At 42.6% G+C, this 17,403-nt stretch overlaps 1 protein-coding gene across 2 annotated transcripts in view; it reads left to right on the top strand.

Moving 5' to 3' along the window:
• The window catches only part of DIS3L (DIS3 like exosome 3'-5' exoribonuclease), a 34,744-nt gene that overhangs the window by 12,157 nt on the left and 5,184 nt on the right, over positions 1-17,403 (top strand). For both annotated transcript variants that reach the window (XM_029237778.1, XM_029237779.1), the window contains exons 4-12: positions 791-926; positions 4,761-4,937; positions 6,311-6,389; positions 7,391-7,552; positions 8,360-8,529; positions 9,845-10,006; positions 13,244-13,491; positions 14,058-14,150; positions 16,830-17,363. In XM_029237778.1, the coding sequence (XP_029093611.1) occupies positions 791-926; positions 4,761-4,937; positions 6,311-6,389; positions 7,391-7,552; positions 8,360-8,529; positions 9,845-10,006; positions 13,244-13,491; positions 14,058-14,150; positions 16,830-17,363 (1,761 nt within the window). The remainder of the gene's footprint in view (positions 1-790; positions 927-4,760; positions 4,938-6,310; positions 6,390-7,390; positions 7,553-8,359; positions 8,530-9,844; positions 10,007-13,243; positions 13,492-14,057; positions 14,151-16,829; positions 17,364-17,403) is intronic.

Consider the following 17,403-nt stretch of genomic DNA (forward strand, 5'->3'; position numbering starts at 1 on the left):
CCTTAATAGAACCCAAGTTCCCACCAGCAAGGGAAAGCAAATCTTTCCCTAGATTGGGTCATATGTGAGTACTCACACTTACTAACTACACAGCGTTGCACACAGTCAGTACTCAGTGAATCTTTTTTTAAATTCTAGAACTAAAGGAACCTTACATAGCATCTTAATTTGCAGAAAGGGAAACAGATGCCTACAGAAATTGACTCTCTGAGTTGATCCACTTCATTGGACACATGATCCTTTTTTGAATACATGTCCCCTGACCTAGACTCCATTTTCCAATTCAGATTCTTTTCAGGAAGATTTTCAGACATTTCATATTGGTGATGCCATATTGGATTTTGTCTTTATTGGATTATGATCTTCAGCTACTTGCAGCCTAGTTTTTTTCTTAGCCAAAGACTTGTTTCTTTATCTTTTAAGCCTCTCACAATTTAGCTTATCATCCCTGTGGTGCTGTGTGGCTCGTCCCACCAATTAAAATGTGTTAAAAGGTGGCAGAGCCTCACGGTTGCTAGGCCATATCAAGAAATGAAGGCGGTTTCTGTGGTGGTTGGATGTCTTAGAGAAGAAGAGATGTCAAGCACTTTGTGATTCATCTTTGTATCCCCCAGCGTACCCAACCCAGGGCATGTTTATAATGGATGCTCAGGAAGTATTTGTTGAACGAATGAACGAATGACTGTCTATATAAACCAAAGGATAAAAGATTAAAAGCCAGGTGTGAAGTTCTGAACAAGAGCTTGGGTATGTCTGCCTCGGGAGGGCTCACGTGCCTCTTGCTTTCTAGGAGCATCTACAATGCAGCCACTTGGTACTATCACCACTGCCAAGACAGGATGCCAATCGTTATGGTGACAGAAGATGAAGAGGCAATTCAGCAGTATGGAAGTGAAACGGAAGGAGTGTTTGTGATTTCCTTCAAGGTATTTCCAGCTGGTGTGTCTATATAAGTATGTGCGTGTGCGTGAGTGTGTGTGTCTGTGTGTGTTCATTTCCATAGTAGTGCCCGTGAGGCTCTAGATGGCTTTGGCAGTACAGAAAAGGGAAAATAAAGAATGAAGGAAAGGAATAAAGACACAGACCTACTAGAGAATGGACTTGACGATATGGGGAGGGGGAAGGGTAAGCTGTGACAAAGCGAGAGAGTGGCATGGACATATATACACTACCAAACCCGTAAAATAGATAGCTAGTGGGAAGCAGCCGCATAGCACAGGGAGAACAGCTCGGTGCTTTGTGACCACCTAGAGGGTTGGGATAGGGAGGGTGGGAGGGAGGGAGACGCGAGAGGGAAGAGATATAGGAACATGTATATGTAGTATAACTGATTCACTTTGTTATAGAGCAGAAACTAACACACCATTGTAAAGCAAGTATACTCCAATAAAGATGTAAAAAATAAAAATAAAAATAAAACATGAAAACTGAAAAAAAAATAGTTTAAAATAAAAATTAAAGTAAAAAATAAATTAAAAAAAAGAATGAAGGACGACTTTAAGAAGTTCCATGTCTTCATCACTCTCCAACTAATTAATCTTGAGTTTGCCAAATTTGGGCAAACTCCCTGTGACTGTAAGGCCTCCGGTATCCAAGACTGCAGCCCCATAAACTCCAGTTCATAGTAAACTCATGTTTATAGTTATAATAATAATACTAGTAGTAATGATGGTGATGACAGGTTGAATCTGATAAAACTGCCAATATTCTGTTGTTTTTGACTTACAAAATGGCTATTCTACATGGTTCCACCTAAGAATAATACCCAACGTTGATCTATGCCAGGCACTGTTCTGAGTGTATTATTTCATTTAATTCTTGCAACAACCCTATGAGGCAGGTGTTATAATCCCCATTTTATTGGTGAGGAAGCTAAAGCACAGAAAAGCTAAGCAACTTGCCCAGAGTCACAGGGAGAAAGTGCTGGAAGTGGGTTAGAGCTCAGGCAGTCTGACTCCAGCACTCTGAACCACCATGCTGCCTCCCAGACTGTCTTTCTGAATACGCACAAGACATAGGTTTTGTTTTTTAACATCTTTATTGGAGTATAATTGCTCTACTGTGTTAGTTTCTGCTTTATAACAAAGTGAATCAGCTATACATATACATATATCCCCATATCCCCTCCCTCTTGCGTCTCCCTCCCACCCTCCCTATCCCACCCCTCTAGGTGGTCACAAAGCACCGAGCTGATCTCCCTGTGCTATGCGGCTGCTTCCCACTAGCTATCTGTTTTACATTTGGTAGTGTATATATGTCCATGCCACTCTCTCACTTCGTCCCAGCTTACCCTTCCCCCTCCCCGTGTCCTCAAGTCCATTCTCTACGTCTGCGTCTTTATTCCTGTCCTGCCCCAGGTTCATCAGAACCATTTTTTTTTTAGATTCCATATATATGTGTTAGCATAGAGTATTTGTTTTTCTCTTTCTGACTTCACTCTGTATGACAGACTCGAGGTCCATCCACCTCACTACAAATAACTCAATTTCGTTCCTTTTTATGGCTGAGTAATATTCCATTGTATATATGTGCCACATCTTCTTTATGCATTCATCTGTTGATGGACACTTAGGTTGCTTCCATGACCTGGCTATTGTAAATAGAGCTGCAGTGAACATTGGGGTGCATGTGTCTTTTTGAATTATGGTTTTCTCAGGGTATATGCCCAGTAGTGGGATTGCTGGGTCGTTTGGTAGTTCTATTTTTAGTTTTTAAGGAACCTCCACACTGTTCTCCATAGTGGCTGTATCAATTTACATTCCCACCAGCAGTGCAAGAGTGTTCCCTTTTCTCCACACCCTCTCCCAAAACATAGTGTTAAAGGCCAGTCTTATTTGTCCACTGTTCCTCACTCTTCTCTACTTGTGACCATGGGTGGGGGTCAGTAGGGATAAAGGAAGGGGTGATATGTGATACTACTTATGTGAAAGCTGTTGGACCAGCTTGGTGTACATGTAACAGATAGAGGCAGCATTATCGGTGACAGTTTTTTAAGCTGTCTTAAGGACACAGTTCTCCTATTTCTTAGGTACCTTTTCAGAGAGTAGGATGCCTGTTAATCTCTAAATAGATTACTGATCTCTTCTGCCTGCCCAGTTGGTCAGTCAGGTTCCAGTGGTTGATATTGTTTTTTGATTCAGAAACTAGACTAAGGCCCTCCATTACCCCTGTCAGTTTACAGAGAGTCTAGTTGGATTTTGAATTGTAGATCCTATGAGGGTTCCCATGTGCATGTATTGCTAAAGATTTGCCAATAGAATTTTCTTGCCCTGCTATAAAAAAGCGTTCTGGCATGCCAGAGAATTCCAGGGGCGCTGGATATTAATGGCAGTGTCACTTATTTTTTCTGTTGCAATACATCATGTCTTGTTCCTGCAGAGGACAGTTGACTAAAATTATATTTTTCTACTTTTTATGAAAATTACTTTTCTCTGCAGTCTGGCAGCATCGTACCGTTTGATTTTGTATAGCATTTCCTAAGCAAACTGTGTGACCGAGGGCTTCACAGAGGTGTATGATAGCAGAAAAAAAAGAGATGCTATGAAGTTCAGATGAGCAGGAAGCCCAGAATTTTCTGTGGAGACTTGAAGGTAGATGGGGAAGAGTGAGGACAATAAATCCCTCTTGAAGAGTTGGTTCGTAGTGGCAAAAATTTGGTGTTGATGAGTGATTAGTGACCGTAGAATTGCAGTGTTGTTAGCACAGACAGAACTTCTGGAAGGACTAGAGAAAGAAAGGAAGCAGTTTGAACAAGACTCTGAAATTAGTGGGAGAAGTGCTGGAGTTGACAATAAGGATAATTGAGTTCATCTTAGTTTGAGAAAAGAGAATGTGCCAGCCTCTAATTTAGGCTTAAAGTAGAGTTAAAATCATACGTAAGTTTGATTTTATTTAGTGAGGGTCCACCATGCGAGGGCATGTATTCTGGACACAGGAAGTAGATGGAGCACAGTCAGCCTCACCACACCAGCCCCCTGTGGGTGGTCGCCTTGGTGTCTTGTCTAGGGCCTCTCTGAAAGTTACACCAAGAAGTGCAATAATATTCAATAATGTTCTACTTGGAGGGGACCATGACACTTGTTTCAGAATTATGTTTCGTACTGGGTTGTCACATTGACAGAGCATCAAGTGTCCCCACGTGAAAAGTGTGACTACATCTGTATGGTCACAAAAGAAGACGCAGTCCTTGGGGAGTTTATGAGGCTGGAAAGCCTAACACCAAAGAATAGAAACATCTTTCCCCTTCTCTGCTCATCCAAGATTGCCGGGGGTTGGGGGAGGGGACACACTTCCTTATTACACTTTACTCCTCGCCACCTTTTTTGCCTGCTGATTTAGGTTTCTTATAAATTTCAGATATTTCAGGGTGAAAAAAAAAGAGTGCACACGTAGGAGCTTTTCCTCTCCATTCACTGTGGTCCGTTATCTGCAGCAGTGAGATACGTGTAAAGACAGGCATCCCGGCCGTGTGCGCGTACACGCGTGTGTGTGGAGAGGGAGATTTGAAAGTGCAGAGTAATCAGGGAGGTAGAAGCGTTCCACAGTAGGAGTGGCCTCCCTGGGTTCCTTTGGCAAGGCTGCAGGGATTAGTGAGACGGTAGAAATGAACTGGTAGCAGGAGGCTTGGGAGGGTAATGCTCATGTAACACTTCTTCAAAACTGCATGCCAGCAGTTCCTGTTCAGGATTTTTTGTAATGCTGCTATAACAAAGAATCATTATCTTCTGACCATGTTTCTCTTGTGCCTTTATTAAATGCAGAATTACCTGGACAATTTTTGGCCTGATTTAAAGGCCACCCACGAGCTTTGTGAGTCTATCCTTCAGTCTCGACGAGAAAGAGAGAATGAGAGTCAGGAGAGCCACGGGAAGGAGTACCCAGAACATCTACCCCTGGAAGTGTTAGAAGCCGGCATTAAGTCTGGGCGCTACATCCAGGTGAGGGTGGTAACGGGGAATCGGCGCCAGGATCAGCCAGTGTGTTTCCTTCTCTTTACTTGCCTCCTGTCACAGGCCTCTGATTTCAAAGGCTGTCAATGAGACGGGCCTCAGTAGGCCAGGGCTGTCGATGTTCAAGTTGACGTGGGAGTCTCCTCTGTAGACAATGCCCTCCGGTTTGGACCTACTCTCTACTCTTCTTTCTTTTTTTTTTTTAATTAATTAATTTTATTTTTGGCTGTGTTGGGTCTTTGTTGCTGTGTGTGGGCTATCTCTAGTTGTGGTGAGCGGGGGCTACTCTTCATTGCCGTGCGCGGGCTTCTCACTGCGGTGGCTTCTCTTATTGCAGAGCACAGGCTCTAGGCACACGGGCTTCAGTAGTTGTGGCACGCGGGCTCAGTAGTTGTGGCTCATGGGCTCTAGAGCGTAAGCTCAGTAGCTGTGGCACACAGGCTTAGTTGCTCTGCGGCATGTGGAATCTTCCTGGACCAGGGCTTGAACCCATGTCCCCTGCATTGGCAGGTGGATTCCTAACCGCTGTGCCACCAGGGAAGTCCCTCTAGTGTTCTTAATTAGGTTACATACCGAGCATTACACAGTAGGTTTAAATGCTTCCTGTCACTGGGAAAGAATATATTTTTGAATCAAGGTCTGGAGGTTTGGCAAAATTTTAAAGTTGTTGAAATTTGGCTTCTTCAGGCCTTTGCCACTTTCCTGCCTCTTTCAAGGTCCCCTTTGTGATCCCTCAAAACCCAGGACCCACGTGCTGTCAGGGTCTTGAGAAGGAATCAAATAAAATTGCTATTCAGATTTCAACAGCTTTATACGCACTCGTGTGTGTCTGTGTGTCTGTGTGCACATACAGTTTTATCACATTCATGGATTTGTGTATTCACCACCACAATCAAGATACAGAACTGTTCTACCACGAATTTTACATTTTCTAACCAGCAACTCAGACAATTTTTATGCAGTCTGAAGGTTGAGCCTACCACTGTAAACTCCTTCCCTAAAATGTGGGTGTTTTAATGAGTATATCTATGGAGAGGCTAATGCTTCCAATTGGTAATGAAGTTTACAGCATTCCTGGGAGGATATTTTGAGGAAGAAGATTTTTTAAAGACCGCTCATCACTTAGGTAAGATAAATCCTGGCACTTGCAACACTTGGTATAGCTAAGAGTATGTCAAAATGATGGTACATTCTCTGGAGAAAATAAACTTTGGTGATGAATTATTATTCCTAAAGAAAGGGATCACAAACCTTATAAGAATATAATGGGGATATTTTCATAAAAATTTTTAACTGTACCTTTTGGAGGGTAAAGCAAGCAGAAAAGAAATTTTTCACACTGATTTTTATTTTTATTTTAGGGAACTCTGAACGTCAACAAACACAGAGCACAAATAGAAGCTTTTGTTCGACTTCAAGGAGCCAGCAGTAAAGATTCAGGTTCAGTGTAAACCTTACATAAATTTCCGTACCACTTTTTAATTCTGATATTACACATTGAAGAAAGCAAAGTTGAAATTGTCAGATCATATGTGCCATGTCAAATGTCCCTACCTACACTGGCTGTGTGGGATCGTGGGTTGGTTTTTTTTCCTCCCCAGCTTTTTGTCTATAATTTCTGATTTTATGGCAATAACTCTAAAAAATGGTAATAGCTAATATTTTATTGAGTGCTTATTATACATCAGATACTGTTGTAAGCACTTAAAGTAGGTATTATTATTGTTTACCACCTTTTACACGTGAAGAAACTAAAATACAGAGAAGCAAAGTGACTTTACGAGGATCACTCACCTGGTACGCGGCGGGGCTAAACCTGAGGCTGAGGCAGGCAGGCTGTGATTTTAAGATTTTGCCCTGTACTGCCTCACTGAGCTGTATTGCCTCATTGGAATTGTATAAAAAGTAACGTCAATGAAAAAAATGTGTAAATAAGTTTTATCATAATAGAGTGTATTGTTAGTTCTGCAATGACAGGGTGAAAGTAACCCTGATAGATAGTCAAGGGCACCTGGCGAGGTTGAGGAGAATGAGAAGCAGTGGCTTAATCCGGGCTTCTGCTCATCAGACTTCTCCCTGTCAGTTCTGCCGTGTCCATAGTTCAGCAGCCTGCTGACCGCTCCCTGGCCGCATGGCCCCTGAAGTTATGGGAGAGAGTCCCAGTGTGGGCTTACATTGTCTCATGCAGGGAACCTACCTTAAAAGATGGTTGAGAGTGGCCTTATGAAAGCACATTATACAGCATGGCATAGCAGCAGTGCTTCTTCCTTCCTAACCTGCGGAACAAAAGTTTCACTTCGGTTTAACTTCACCTTTGAAAGGAGGGAGCTTTTATTTGCAGGAATGCTGATTAGATCTCGAACGTGTTATGTTTGAAAGGCCTCACTGGTGTGGCCTACCCCTTGACGTTGTGGGGTTTCTCTGTGCTGCCCCCAAAACAGGTCTAGTCAGTGACATCCTAATCCACGGGATGAAGGCTCGAAACCGCTCTATTCACGGGGACGTGGTAGTTGTCGAACTGCTCCCTAAAAATGAATGGAAAGGAAGAACCACCGCCCTGGGTGAGAATGACGGCGAGTCCCCGAGTGAGCCCATGCCCACAGGTGAGCCAGCTGTAAAGTTGCCTGGTCGTCCATGTGGAATGTTTATTTTTCTTCTCTTTAGTCCAGAAATACTGCAGTTATTAATATATGATATCGTCTCTTTTCCTACATTGTCAGTTTCCCCTCTCTGGTTTATTTTATTCTCATCAGCACCCAAATGTGCTATATAGTATGTCTCATCTTAAAATAAAAACCCTCTTAGGGGGGCTTCCCTGGTGGCACAGTGGTTAAGAATCTGCCTGCCAGTGCAGGGGACACAGGTTCGAGCCCTGGTCCAGGAAGATACCATATGCCATGGAGCATCTAAGCCTGTGCGCCACAACTACTGAGCCTGCACTCTAGAGCCCGCAAGCCACAACTACCGAGCCTGAGTGCCACAACTACTGAAGCCCACGTGCCTAGAGCCTGTGCTCTGAAACAAGAGAAGCCACTGCAGTGAGAAGCCTGTGCACCACAATGAAGAGTAGCCCCCGCTGGCTGCAACTAGAGAAAGCCCGCATGCAGCAACGAACGCAGCCAAAAATAAATAAATTTATTTTAAAAATAAATAAATGTCACACCAGGCCCCACAAAAGAAGGGGCACACTGACAATGTTAATTTAAAAAATTATCTATCTTAAAAAAATGATCCATTTAATAATAAAATAGAAGGAAGGCAAATGTTTAAGCATCTCTCAACTTGTGTGGATGTGCTCAGAAAAATGGGATGTTGCATTTCCTGTCTTCTTCCTCACTGCTGAACTGGTCAGAGTCCAGATAGGTGACATCTTACCAGTTAAGGCTTTATTTTGTTTTGTTTTCCCAAAGGCAGAGTGGTGGGTATCCTTCAGAAGAACTGGCGGGATTATGTGGTGACATTTCCATCCAAAGAAGAGGTCCAATCGCAGGGCAAAAATGCTCGGAAAATCCTAGTTACACCTTGGGATTACAGAATTCCCAAAATCCGAATTAGCACTCAGCAAGCAGAAGCCCTCCAGGTACCTTTACTCTTTGCCTCTTGTCTTTGCCAGCTTTTGAGCAGTACCAGGAACTGTTAACTCCTTTGCCTAGGAAGGGATAAATTAGTGATGGCATCTGGTGTTCTGAGATCCTGTTTTCTAAAAATTCTAAATATATAGAACCATCTGTTAAGTAGTCCTTGGTTAAAAAATGAAGGCCAGAGAGAAACCGTCCTAGAAAGAGCTGTGTAGGACAGCTAGAGAGAACATCTATTATCCAGCTGTCCAACACAGAAACTTTTCAATAGATACACTTTGCCAAAACTAACAAGCTTTCTTTCAGCAAGCGATATAGAAATACGATGGCTCTGCCCTGTAGGGATGATATAGTGGTACTTCACAGAATCGATTACCCTTAAAGGAGTAAGAGCCCTGGAGAGAAGACAAAAACAAGAAAGTTAGAAATTAACCTTTACTGTGGCAAAGGGTGTAGGCATCGCCCAATTTGATTTGCCCGATGTTTTGCAGTTTGTAAGTGAGACAATGAAGCAGGATGTCCCCAGCCAGTAATCTGGTCGTTGTGTACCTTTCCATCCCAAAGCCTCACGCAGGCTCTCTGAAGCCAGTTGTAACAATTGCTTTCCATGTCTATGGTTTGCTGGAATCCGGGGGCAGTGGGGTTCAGTTCATACGGATAACCTTCTTCTCCACCAAAAGATGTCTTAAGAAATTAAAAAGTAACTTTAAAGAAATTAGAAAGTAACCCCCCCACACAAAAACATTGAGATTTTTTGTTTTGAAATTTAATTTGGACTATGCATAGTTGGGTTTTTCCCTTGTATCACAAATGTTAACTCGAATGTGTCACAGTTGGCTTTCTGTCTCAGGCTACGCTCTCCAGCCCACTTATTTGGTGCGGAGGGGTAATGCCTCCCTTCAAAGCATTGCACTAAGCATTTACCTACCATCTGGCAATTTAGTAAAACAGGAAGAACCCAATAAAAGAATAGAAAAGGGGCTTCCCTGGTGGCGCAGTGGTTGAGAGTCCGCCTGCCGATGCAGGGGACACGGGTTCGTGCCCCGGTCCGGGAAGATCCCACATGCCGCGGAGCAGCTGGGCCCGTGAGCCATGGCCGCTGAGCCTGTGCTCCGCAACGGGAGAGGCCACAACAGTGAGAGGCCCGTGTACCGCAAAAAAAAAAAAAAAAAAGAATGGAAAAGAAAGAAAAAACGCTATTTGCAAATTGGCCACTCTCTTTGGAGCTTGATGCTGTTTATCGCTCGCTTGTTTGGTGCTGCTAATTGACCCATTCGACTCCTGGTGCTGGGTTCATGTTTCCCCCTCTTTGTTCAGGACTTCCGGGTGGTTGTGCGCATTGATTCCTGGGAGTCGACATCCATGTATCCAAGTGGACATTTTGTACGTGTTTTAGGAAGAATCGGAGACCTGGAAGGGGAAATTGCAACCATCCTGGTGGAGAACAGCATTTCAGTCGTCCCCTTCTCAGAAGCTCAGGTCAGACTTCCGCCAGTCCTTTGTTCTGATAAAAGACTTTTTCTACTTTTTTTTTTTTTTTTTTTGCTTTTGTTGTCCGTTTTGTCATTAAGAAAAATCTTAGTACTATGTAACAACCCACTGTCTAAAACCACAGATAATGGAAAAATCTCACTCTTCTTTATTCTGTGTTTGAACCAGATTGAAGTCAGCTTCCAGTGCAGAGTTAGTTTCCTGCAGCCTCACAGCTCTCAAATTTTTACGTTTTCCTACTGTGCTTACAAATGGTATGTCAGTGTCTTACAGTCAGTATACGTCCATCCCCCGTGGTACTACACGGGTACCTGGTTACAGACCCAACTGGGCTCTAGTCCCTGTCATAATCATTGAACCAGAGGCCTGCAGAAAGCTGCAGGGAGCAGCTTCTTGGGTTCCATACATCTCTGACCCATGGGTCAAAAAATCATGCTCATTATGAAACTGTTTTTGTAACCTTTACAGAAAACAAAAATTCCGTGAACATAAAACGTCAGCTATTTTCACCACTTTATGATCTTTTAAAATCCCCGTAAATCTTGTTTATTATTCTTGCATAGCTATACTCACAGTGTGCACAGTCTATTTTCTGCTTCTTTCACTTAAGAATCATTTCTCTGTATTGACATAGCCTACTTATTTTTAATAGTGATGGCAATTACTCTATAGTGATGTACTCTAGTTTGCTTAAGCATTCCTCAATTGCTGAGCGTTGGGGCTCTTTCATTTTTCAGTATTATAAAAGGTGCCACTTCAAACATTTCATAAATATTACTTTTTTTTTATCATTTTCTTCTGGAATGTAATCTTTAAAGTGAGATTACCAAGTCAAAGGGCATAAAAAATTTAAATAGCTTTTGCTATGAATTGGCAGATTGTTCTTCAGAAAAATTGGACCAGTTTGCACTGCCATCAAGAGCATATGGGTAGCAAGGACCTCCCTGGTGGCGCAGTGGTTAAGAATACGCCTGCCAATGCAGGGGACAAGGGTTCGAACCCTGGTCCGGGAAGATCCCACATGGCACGGAGCAACTAAGCCCGTGCACTGCAACTACTGAGCCTGCACTCTAGAGCCCGCGAGCCACAACTACTGAGCCTGCGTGCCACAACTACTGAAGCCCGTGAGCCTGGAGCCCGTGCTCCGCAGCAAGAGAAGCCACTGCAATGAGAAACATGCACACCGCAACGAAGAGTAGCCCCCACTCACTGCAACTAGAGAAAGCCCATGCACAGCAACAAAGACCCAACGCAGCCAAAAATAAATAAATAAATAAAGTAAATTTAGTTTTTAAAAAAAAGAGCATATGGGTAGCAAATGAAGCAACTGACAAAGGATTCATCTCCAAAATATACAAGCAGCTCATGCAGCTCAATATCAAAAAAACAACCCAATCCAAAAATGGGCAAAAGACCTAGACAGTTCTCCAAAGATATACAGATTGCCAACAAACACATGAAAGTATGCTCAACATCACTAGTCATTAGAGAAATGTAAATCAAAACTACAATGAGGTATCACCTCACACCAGTCAGAATGGCCATCATCAAAAAATCTACAAACAATAAATGCTGGAGAGGGTGTGGAGAAAAGGGAACCCTCTTGCACTGTTGGTGGGAATGTAAATTGATACAGCCACTATGGAGAACGGTATGGAGGTTCCTCAAAAAGCTAAAAATAGCGGCTTCCCTGGTGGCGCAGTGGTTGAGAGTCCGCCTGCCGGTGCAGGGCATGCGGGTTCGTGCCCCGGTCTGGGAGGATCCCACATGCCGCAGAGCGGCTGGGCCTGTGAGCCATGGCCGCTGAGCCTGCGCGTCCGGAGCCTGTGCCCCGCAACGGGAGAGGCCACAACAGTGAGAGGCCCGCGTACCAAAAAAAAAAAAGAGTCATGTACCACAATGGTCATTGCAGCTCTATGTACAATAGCCAGGACAGGGAAGCAACCTAAGTGTCCATTGAGAGATGAAGGATAAAGAAGATGTGGCACATATCTACAATGGAATATTACTCAGCCATAAAAGAAACGAAATTGAGTTATTTGTAGTGAGGTGTATGGACCTAGAGTATGTTATGCAGAGTGAAGTAAGTCAGAAAGAGAAAAACAAATACCGTATGCTAACACATATATGTGTAATCTAAAAAAAAAAAAAAAGAATCTAGGGGCAGGACAGGAATAAAGATGCAGACATAGAGAATGGACTTGAGGACACCGGAAGGGGGAAGGGTAAGCTAGAATGAAGTGAGAGAGTGGCATGGACATATATACACTACCAAATGTAAAATAGATAGCTAGTGGGAAGCAGCCACATAGCACAGGGAGATCAGCTCGGTGCTTTGTGACCACCTAGAGGGCTGGGATAGGGAGGGTGGGAGGGAGATGCAAGAGGGAGGAGATATGGGGATGTATGTATATGGATAGCTGATTCACTTTGTTATAAAGCAGAAACTAACACACCATTGTAAAGCAATTATACTCCAATAAAGATGTTAAAAAAAAAGAGCATATGGGTATTCTTATTTTCATTATAATTTTTGACAGAGTGGTGGCTACAATAGTAAAATACTTTAGAATATTTTACATTATTAAGTTTTTATGTTTACCGTTAGTATCTGGAAATTATTTGTTGACTTGTTTTGACAGCTTAGTGAAAATGTTAGAGCAAAATAAAGTGTGGGTTAGACTTCACAGGACTAGAATTCTTCCCTTTTAGCCTACTTAACTGCAAATTGATGGCTTGAACAGGTAATAATGCAGAGAAAATGCTCGAGATTGATCCTGCTTCAAAAAGGAATATGCTTTTAATATTTGGGACATGTTGGTTTTTATCCGGGCTTGACTTGAATTAAAAGCTCAAATGGATCATTTGAAAATGGGGTGGATATTGTACTCTTTATAAGCCACCCATTCATTCTCCAGCCTCCACGACTGAAGAGGCTGTAAACACCCTGGGACATTTCCTGTCTGACTGTAGCGCCTTCAGGGGCATGGGGATTGTGTCCTTCCTATTGACTCCCATCTTTCCAGAGCCTAGCACAGCTCCTGACATATTTTAGGCACCTAATAAATAATTATTGCTCAAAAAAAGCAAACATAGGTTAATTGCATAAGGTAATGGGTAATGAATGGGGTTTCCATGAGGTCACATTGAGAATGTTAGAGAGTGGATTTTTATAGGAAATTTCTGGTGCATGAATTGCTGAATTTGGGGACTCTCCTTGTACAGATGTGTGAGATGCCAGTAAACACAACCGAAAATCCCTGGAAGGTGAGTTCCGAAGAGGAACGAGAACGTAAAGACCTTAGGAAAACCCATCTGGTATTCAGCATTGACCCCAGAGGTTGTGAAGATGTGGACGACACCCTCTCAGTCAGAGCCTTGGATAACGGCAACCTAGAGCTCGGGGTCCACATCGCAGACGTGACGCACTTTGTGACATCGCATTCTTATATTGATATTGAAGCTAGAACAAGGTAACGCTGTTTGAAATCAGCACTGCGATTATGTGTGACTGTAATGTATTTTGTAACTGCTAGTTTCAGATTTTTAAAACAAAGATTTCACAGTTGGGAACAATTCTGAAGATCTCTTCCAGGAAAAAAAAAAATTGAGGTCCACTTCCCCTTTTCCTTTAGAAAAGTACTACCTTGATCAATTTACCTTTCCTTTTTTAACAGAATCTTTTCATGTGTTGTTTCCTTCTAAATTGAAATGGGTTAAATTTCTCATGTAGTAATAGCCTATTTTATATAAATACTAGATCATTACACTCTAATTTTTCTTGTACAACTAAGATTCGTACCACTTTTTCTTTCTCTTTTATATCAGTGGAAGAATATTCAGCCCAAAGCGGTATCACTTAGAAAAGTGGGAACATGGGAATAGCTTTATTACCCAGTCTGCTGCACTTGATGAAAAAGCAACAGCCTTGGGGAGTTTGTGCTGAACTTTCGGCCATTTTCCTCACTGCAGCCCGTACCGTCAGCAGTCCTGCTTCTTGCTGCTGAAGGTCATGTGCCTGCATATGTGTCATTCACAGGGCCACCACTTATTACTTAGCGGACCGTCGCTATGACATGCTGCCCTCCATCCTCAGCGCTGATGTGTGCTCCCTCCTGGGAGGCGTTGATAGGTGAGTTTGTTCATTACTTTTATCATCAGAGCTTGTCTTGCCCCTTCTGTGGTGACTAGTGACTCTCGCTTGTGGCCTCTTCCTCGTCTTCTTTCTGATATACTCTCCTGCCCGCCTCCCCACCCCTGCTTTCCCCCTACATCCTCTACACCCTGCTGCACCACTTATTTGGGGGCAGCTTTGTTTCTCTCACCTTCCCTTCCCTTCTGCTCCTCTTTCTCTTTTCTTTCTGTCCAGCTGTGAGGCTGCTTCTCCCTCTTGTTGGCTTTTTAAAGTCAAAGTCTAGGAACAAATGTATATACCTTTGTACATATGTGTTCCCGGTTGAGGCTGTTTTGCAATGAGGATCATGATCTTAGGGAGTTTTTTGTTTATTTGTTGTAAAGTTTATGTCTGTCTTTGAATAGATAATAAAACCATGTAGCCCAAAATTCATACATTCGAAAAGGTATTTAGTGAAAGGCTCCCACCTGCCACTTTCCCTCAGTTACCGATTTCTTCTGTATTTTCCTAGACATAATACTGTAACAAAAAAAACCCCTCAGTTTTCCACCTTCCTATGTAGGGAAAAATCCAGCTCTTCCCCGCTATGTCTTTCTTTCCTGTGAGTCTCCTTTGCCTTTACAGGGAACACGTCACATCTGACACTTCTGGTCACCAAACGTGTGGAGGTGTTTCTCTACACCAAGCAGTTCTCTGCAACCCCAGCTGGGTGTCTTACAATTTAATTCAGTTCTGATACTGTCTGCCCAGAGATGGCATCAGGTTCCACAGGGTAAAGGACTCAGTCCCACAGGACTGTCCCCACTCCTCAACTTCAGACACCATCACAAGCCCAGATTGTCAGCATGCTTCTGAACGACCAGCTGTAGATTAGAGGTTCCCATGACCCCCTCTTTAGACTTCAGATGCCAGTTGCAAGTCCACATTCTTACCTGTACTTCTGACCAACCGGCTATAAATCAGAGGTTCCAAGACCCTCTCCTCAAGTTCAATTAATTTGCTAGAGCAGCTCTCAGAACTCAGGAAAACAGTTTACCTACATTTACTGGTTTATTATAAAAGTATATGATAAAGGATACAGATGAACATCCAGATGGAAGAGATGTGTAGAGCAAGGTATGTGGGAAGGACACAGAGCTTCCAGGCCCAAGGATGCCACTCTCCCCAGCACCTCCATGTGTTCACCAATCCAGAAGCTCTCCGAACCTCACGCTTTGGGGATTTTATGGAGGCTTCATCACGTTGGCACGATCGATCAGTAACTCCATTTTCAGCCCTTCTCCCTTCTCAGGAGAATGAGGGGCAGGGCTGAAAGCTTCTAATCATGGCTTGGTCTTTCCAGTGACCAGCCCTCATCCAGGAGCCCACCCAGAGTCTCCTCGTTAGAACAAAAGACACTCCTACCTCCCAGGAAATTACAAGGGTTTCAGAAGCCCTGTATCAAGAGCTAGGGACAAAGACCAATATCTATTTTCTATTATTTCAAAAATAAACACACACACACGCATGCATACCTATGGACATGTGGTCTTTCTTTGTTATACAAATGGTGACCATATGTATGTGTGTGTGTGTGTGTGTGTGTGTGTGTGTGTGTGTATATATATATATATATATATATATATATATATATATATACTGTTCAGACCTTGCTTTTTTTTTTAATTAACAATGTATCTTGGAGATCATTAATATGGAAATCATTCCATATTAATAACAGTTATCTGTGGAAATTTAGATTGTTTCAAACTTTTGCTATTATAAACAAAACTGTACTGAATTACTTGGAATATAACTCATTTCACATTTTTAAAAGTACAGTATCTCTGGAAGATAAAGTCCTAGAAGTGGAATTTCTGTGTCAACGGGTATATGCATTTGTGTTTAAATAGATAATAACCAAATCGCCTTCCACAGAGGTTATACCAATTATATTCTCTCCGTCAATGTATGAGAATGCTAGTTTCCCCACAGCCTTGCCAGCACAATATGTTGTGTTTTTTTGTGTCTTTGCCAATTTGAAAAATAAAAATGGTATCTTAGAGTGGTTTTGATTTGCAGTTTTCTACTATGAGTAAAGTCAAACATTTTTTGTATGCCTAACAGTCATTTGTATATCCTTTTCTGTGAACTATTTCATGTTTCTTGCCCCTTTTTCTTTTGCTTTCTTGATCTATTAGTAATTGATATCTAAGAGCTCTTTATACATTAAGAAGTTAGCCCAGTGTTTTTTATGTGAGTTGCAAATATTAGAGTGATTTGGTGGTAAAGTGATTCTTTACTAAGTGAACTTTTTGCTAATGAACCTACCATCAAGGCTGATATCCTAGTTCAGTGTCATCCTGTAGCATTCGAAAGGCTTTGCTCTTTGCTAGCGAGCCCAGTAGACTTAACTCTATCAGTGCTATGCTGTTCTAAGGAAAATGGAGAACCGTAAAGTCAGGTTTGTAACATTCCATGTGAACTTATTTCAGATTTGCTCAGAGCTCCCCAGAACCTAATCTAACCTTGTTTTAATTTTAAGTATCTTTTGATTTAGCAGTGGAGTGTTGGATTGAAACATCAGACCAGAGCCCTGTAGCAATATCATTTTTTTTCATTACATTTAGGGTCTAGTTCTGTTTATTTCAAAAATGCAAGAATTAAATAATGATGTGAGTGTGACTGGTTTTGTAGGTATGCTGTAAGCATCATGTGGGAATTGGATAAAACCTCCTATGAAATTAAGAAAGTATGGTATGGCAGAACCATTATTCGATCAGCATACAAATTATTTTATGAAGCAGCCCAAGAATTACTGGACGGAAACGTCGACATTGTTGATGATATTCCAGAATTCAGGGACATGGATGAGAAGAGCCGACAAGCCAAGCTAGAGGAGTTACTGTGGGCAATCGGAAAGTTGACGGACATAGCCCGCCACATCCGAGCCAAACGAGACCGATGCGGAGCCTTGGGGCTGGAAGGGGTAGAGGTTTGCATCCAGCTCGATGAGAAGAAGAACATTCACGACCTCATCCCCAAGCAGCCCCTGGAAGTCCATGAGACGGTGGCTGAATGCATGATCCTGGCCAACCACTGGGTAGCCAAGAAGATCTACGAGAGCTTCCCTCGCCAGGCCTTGCTGCGCCGGCACCCTCCTCCACACCAGGAGTTTTTTTCTGAACTCCGAGAGTGTGCTAAAGCAAAGGGCTTCTTCATAGATACACGGTAATTCCTCTTTTGAGGGGGCAGGGAACTGGAAGGGGAT

The sequence above is a fragment of the Monodon monoceros genome, unplaced genomic scaffold (assembly GCF_005190385.1).
Source record: "Monodon monoceros isolate NGI ecotype Baffin Bay Population unplaced genomic scaffold, NGI_Narwhal_1 Super_Scaffold_21, whole genome shotgun sequence".
Lineage (NCBI taxonomy): Eukaryota > Metazoa > Chordata > Mammalia > Artiodactyla > Monodontidae > Monodon > Monodon monoceros.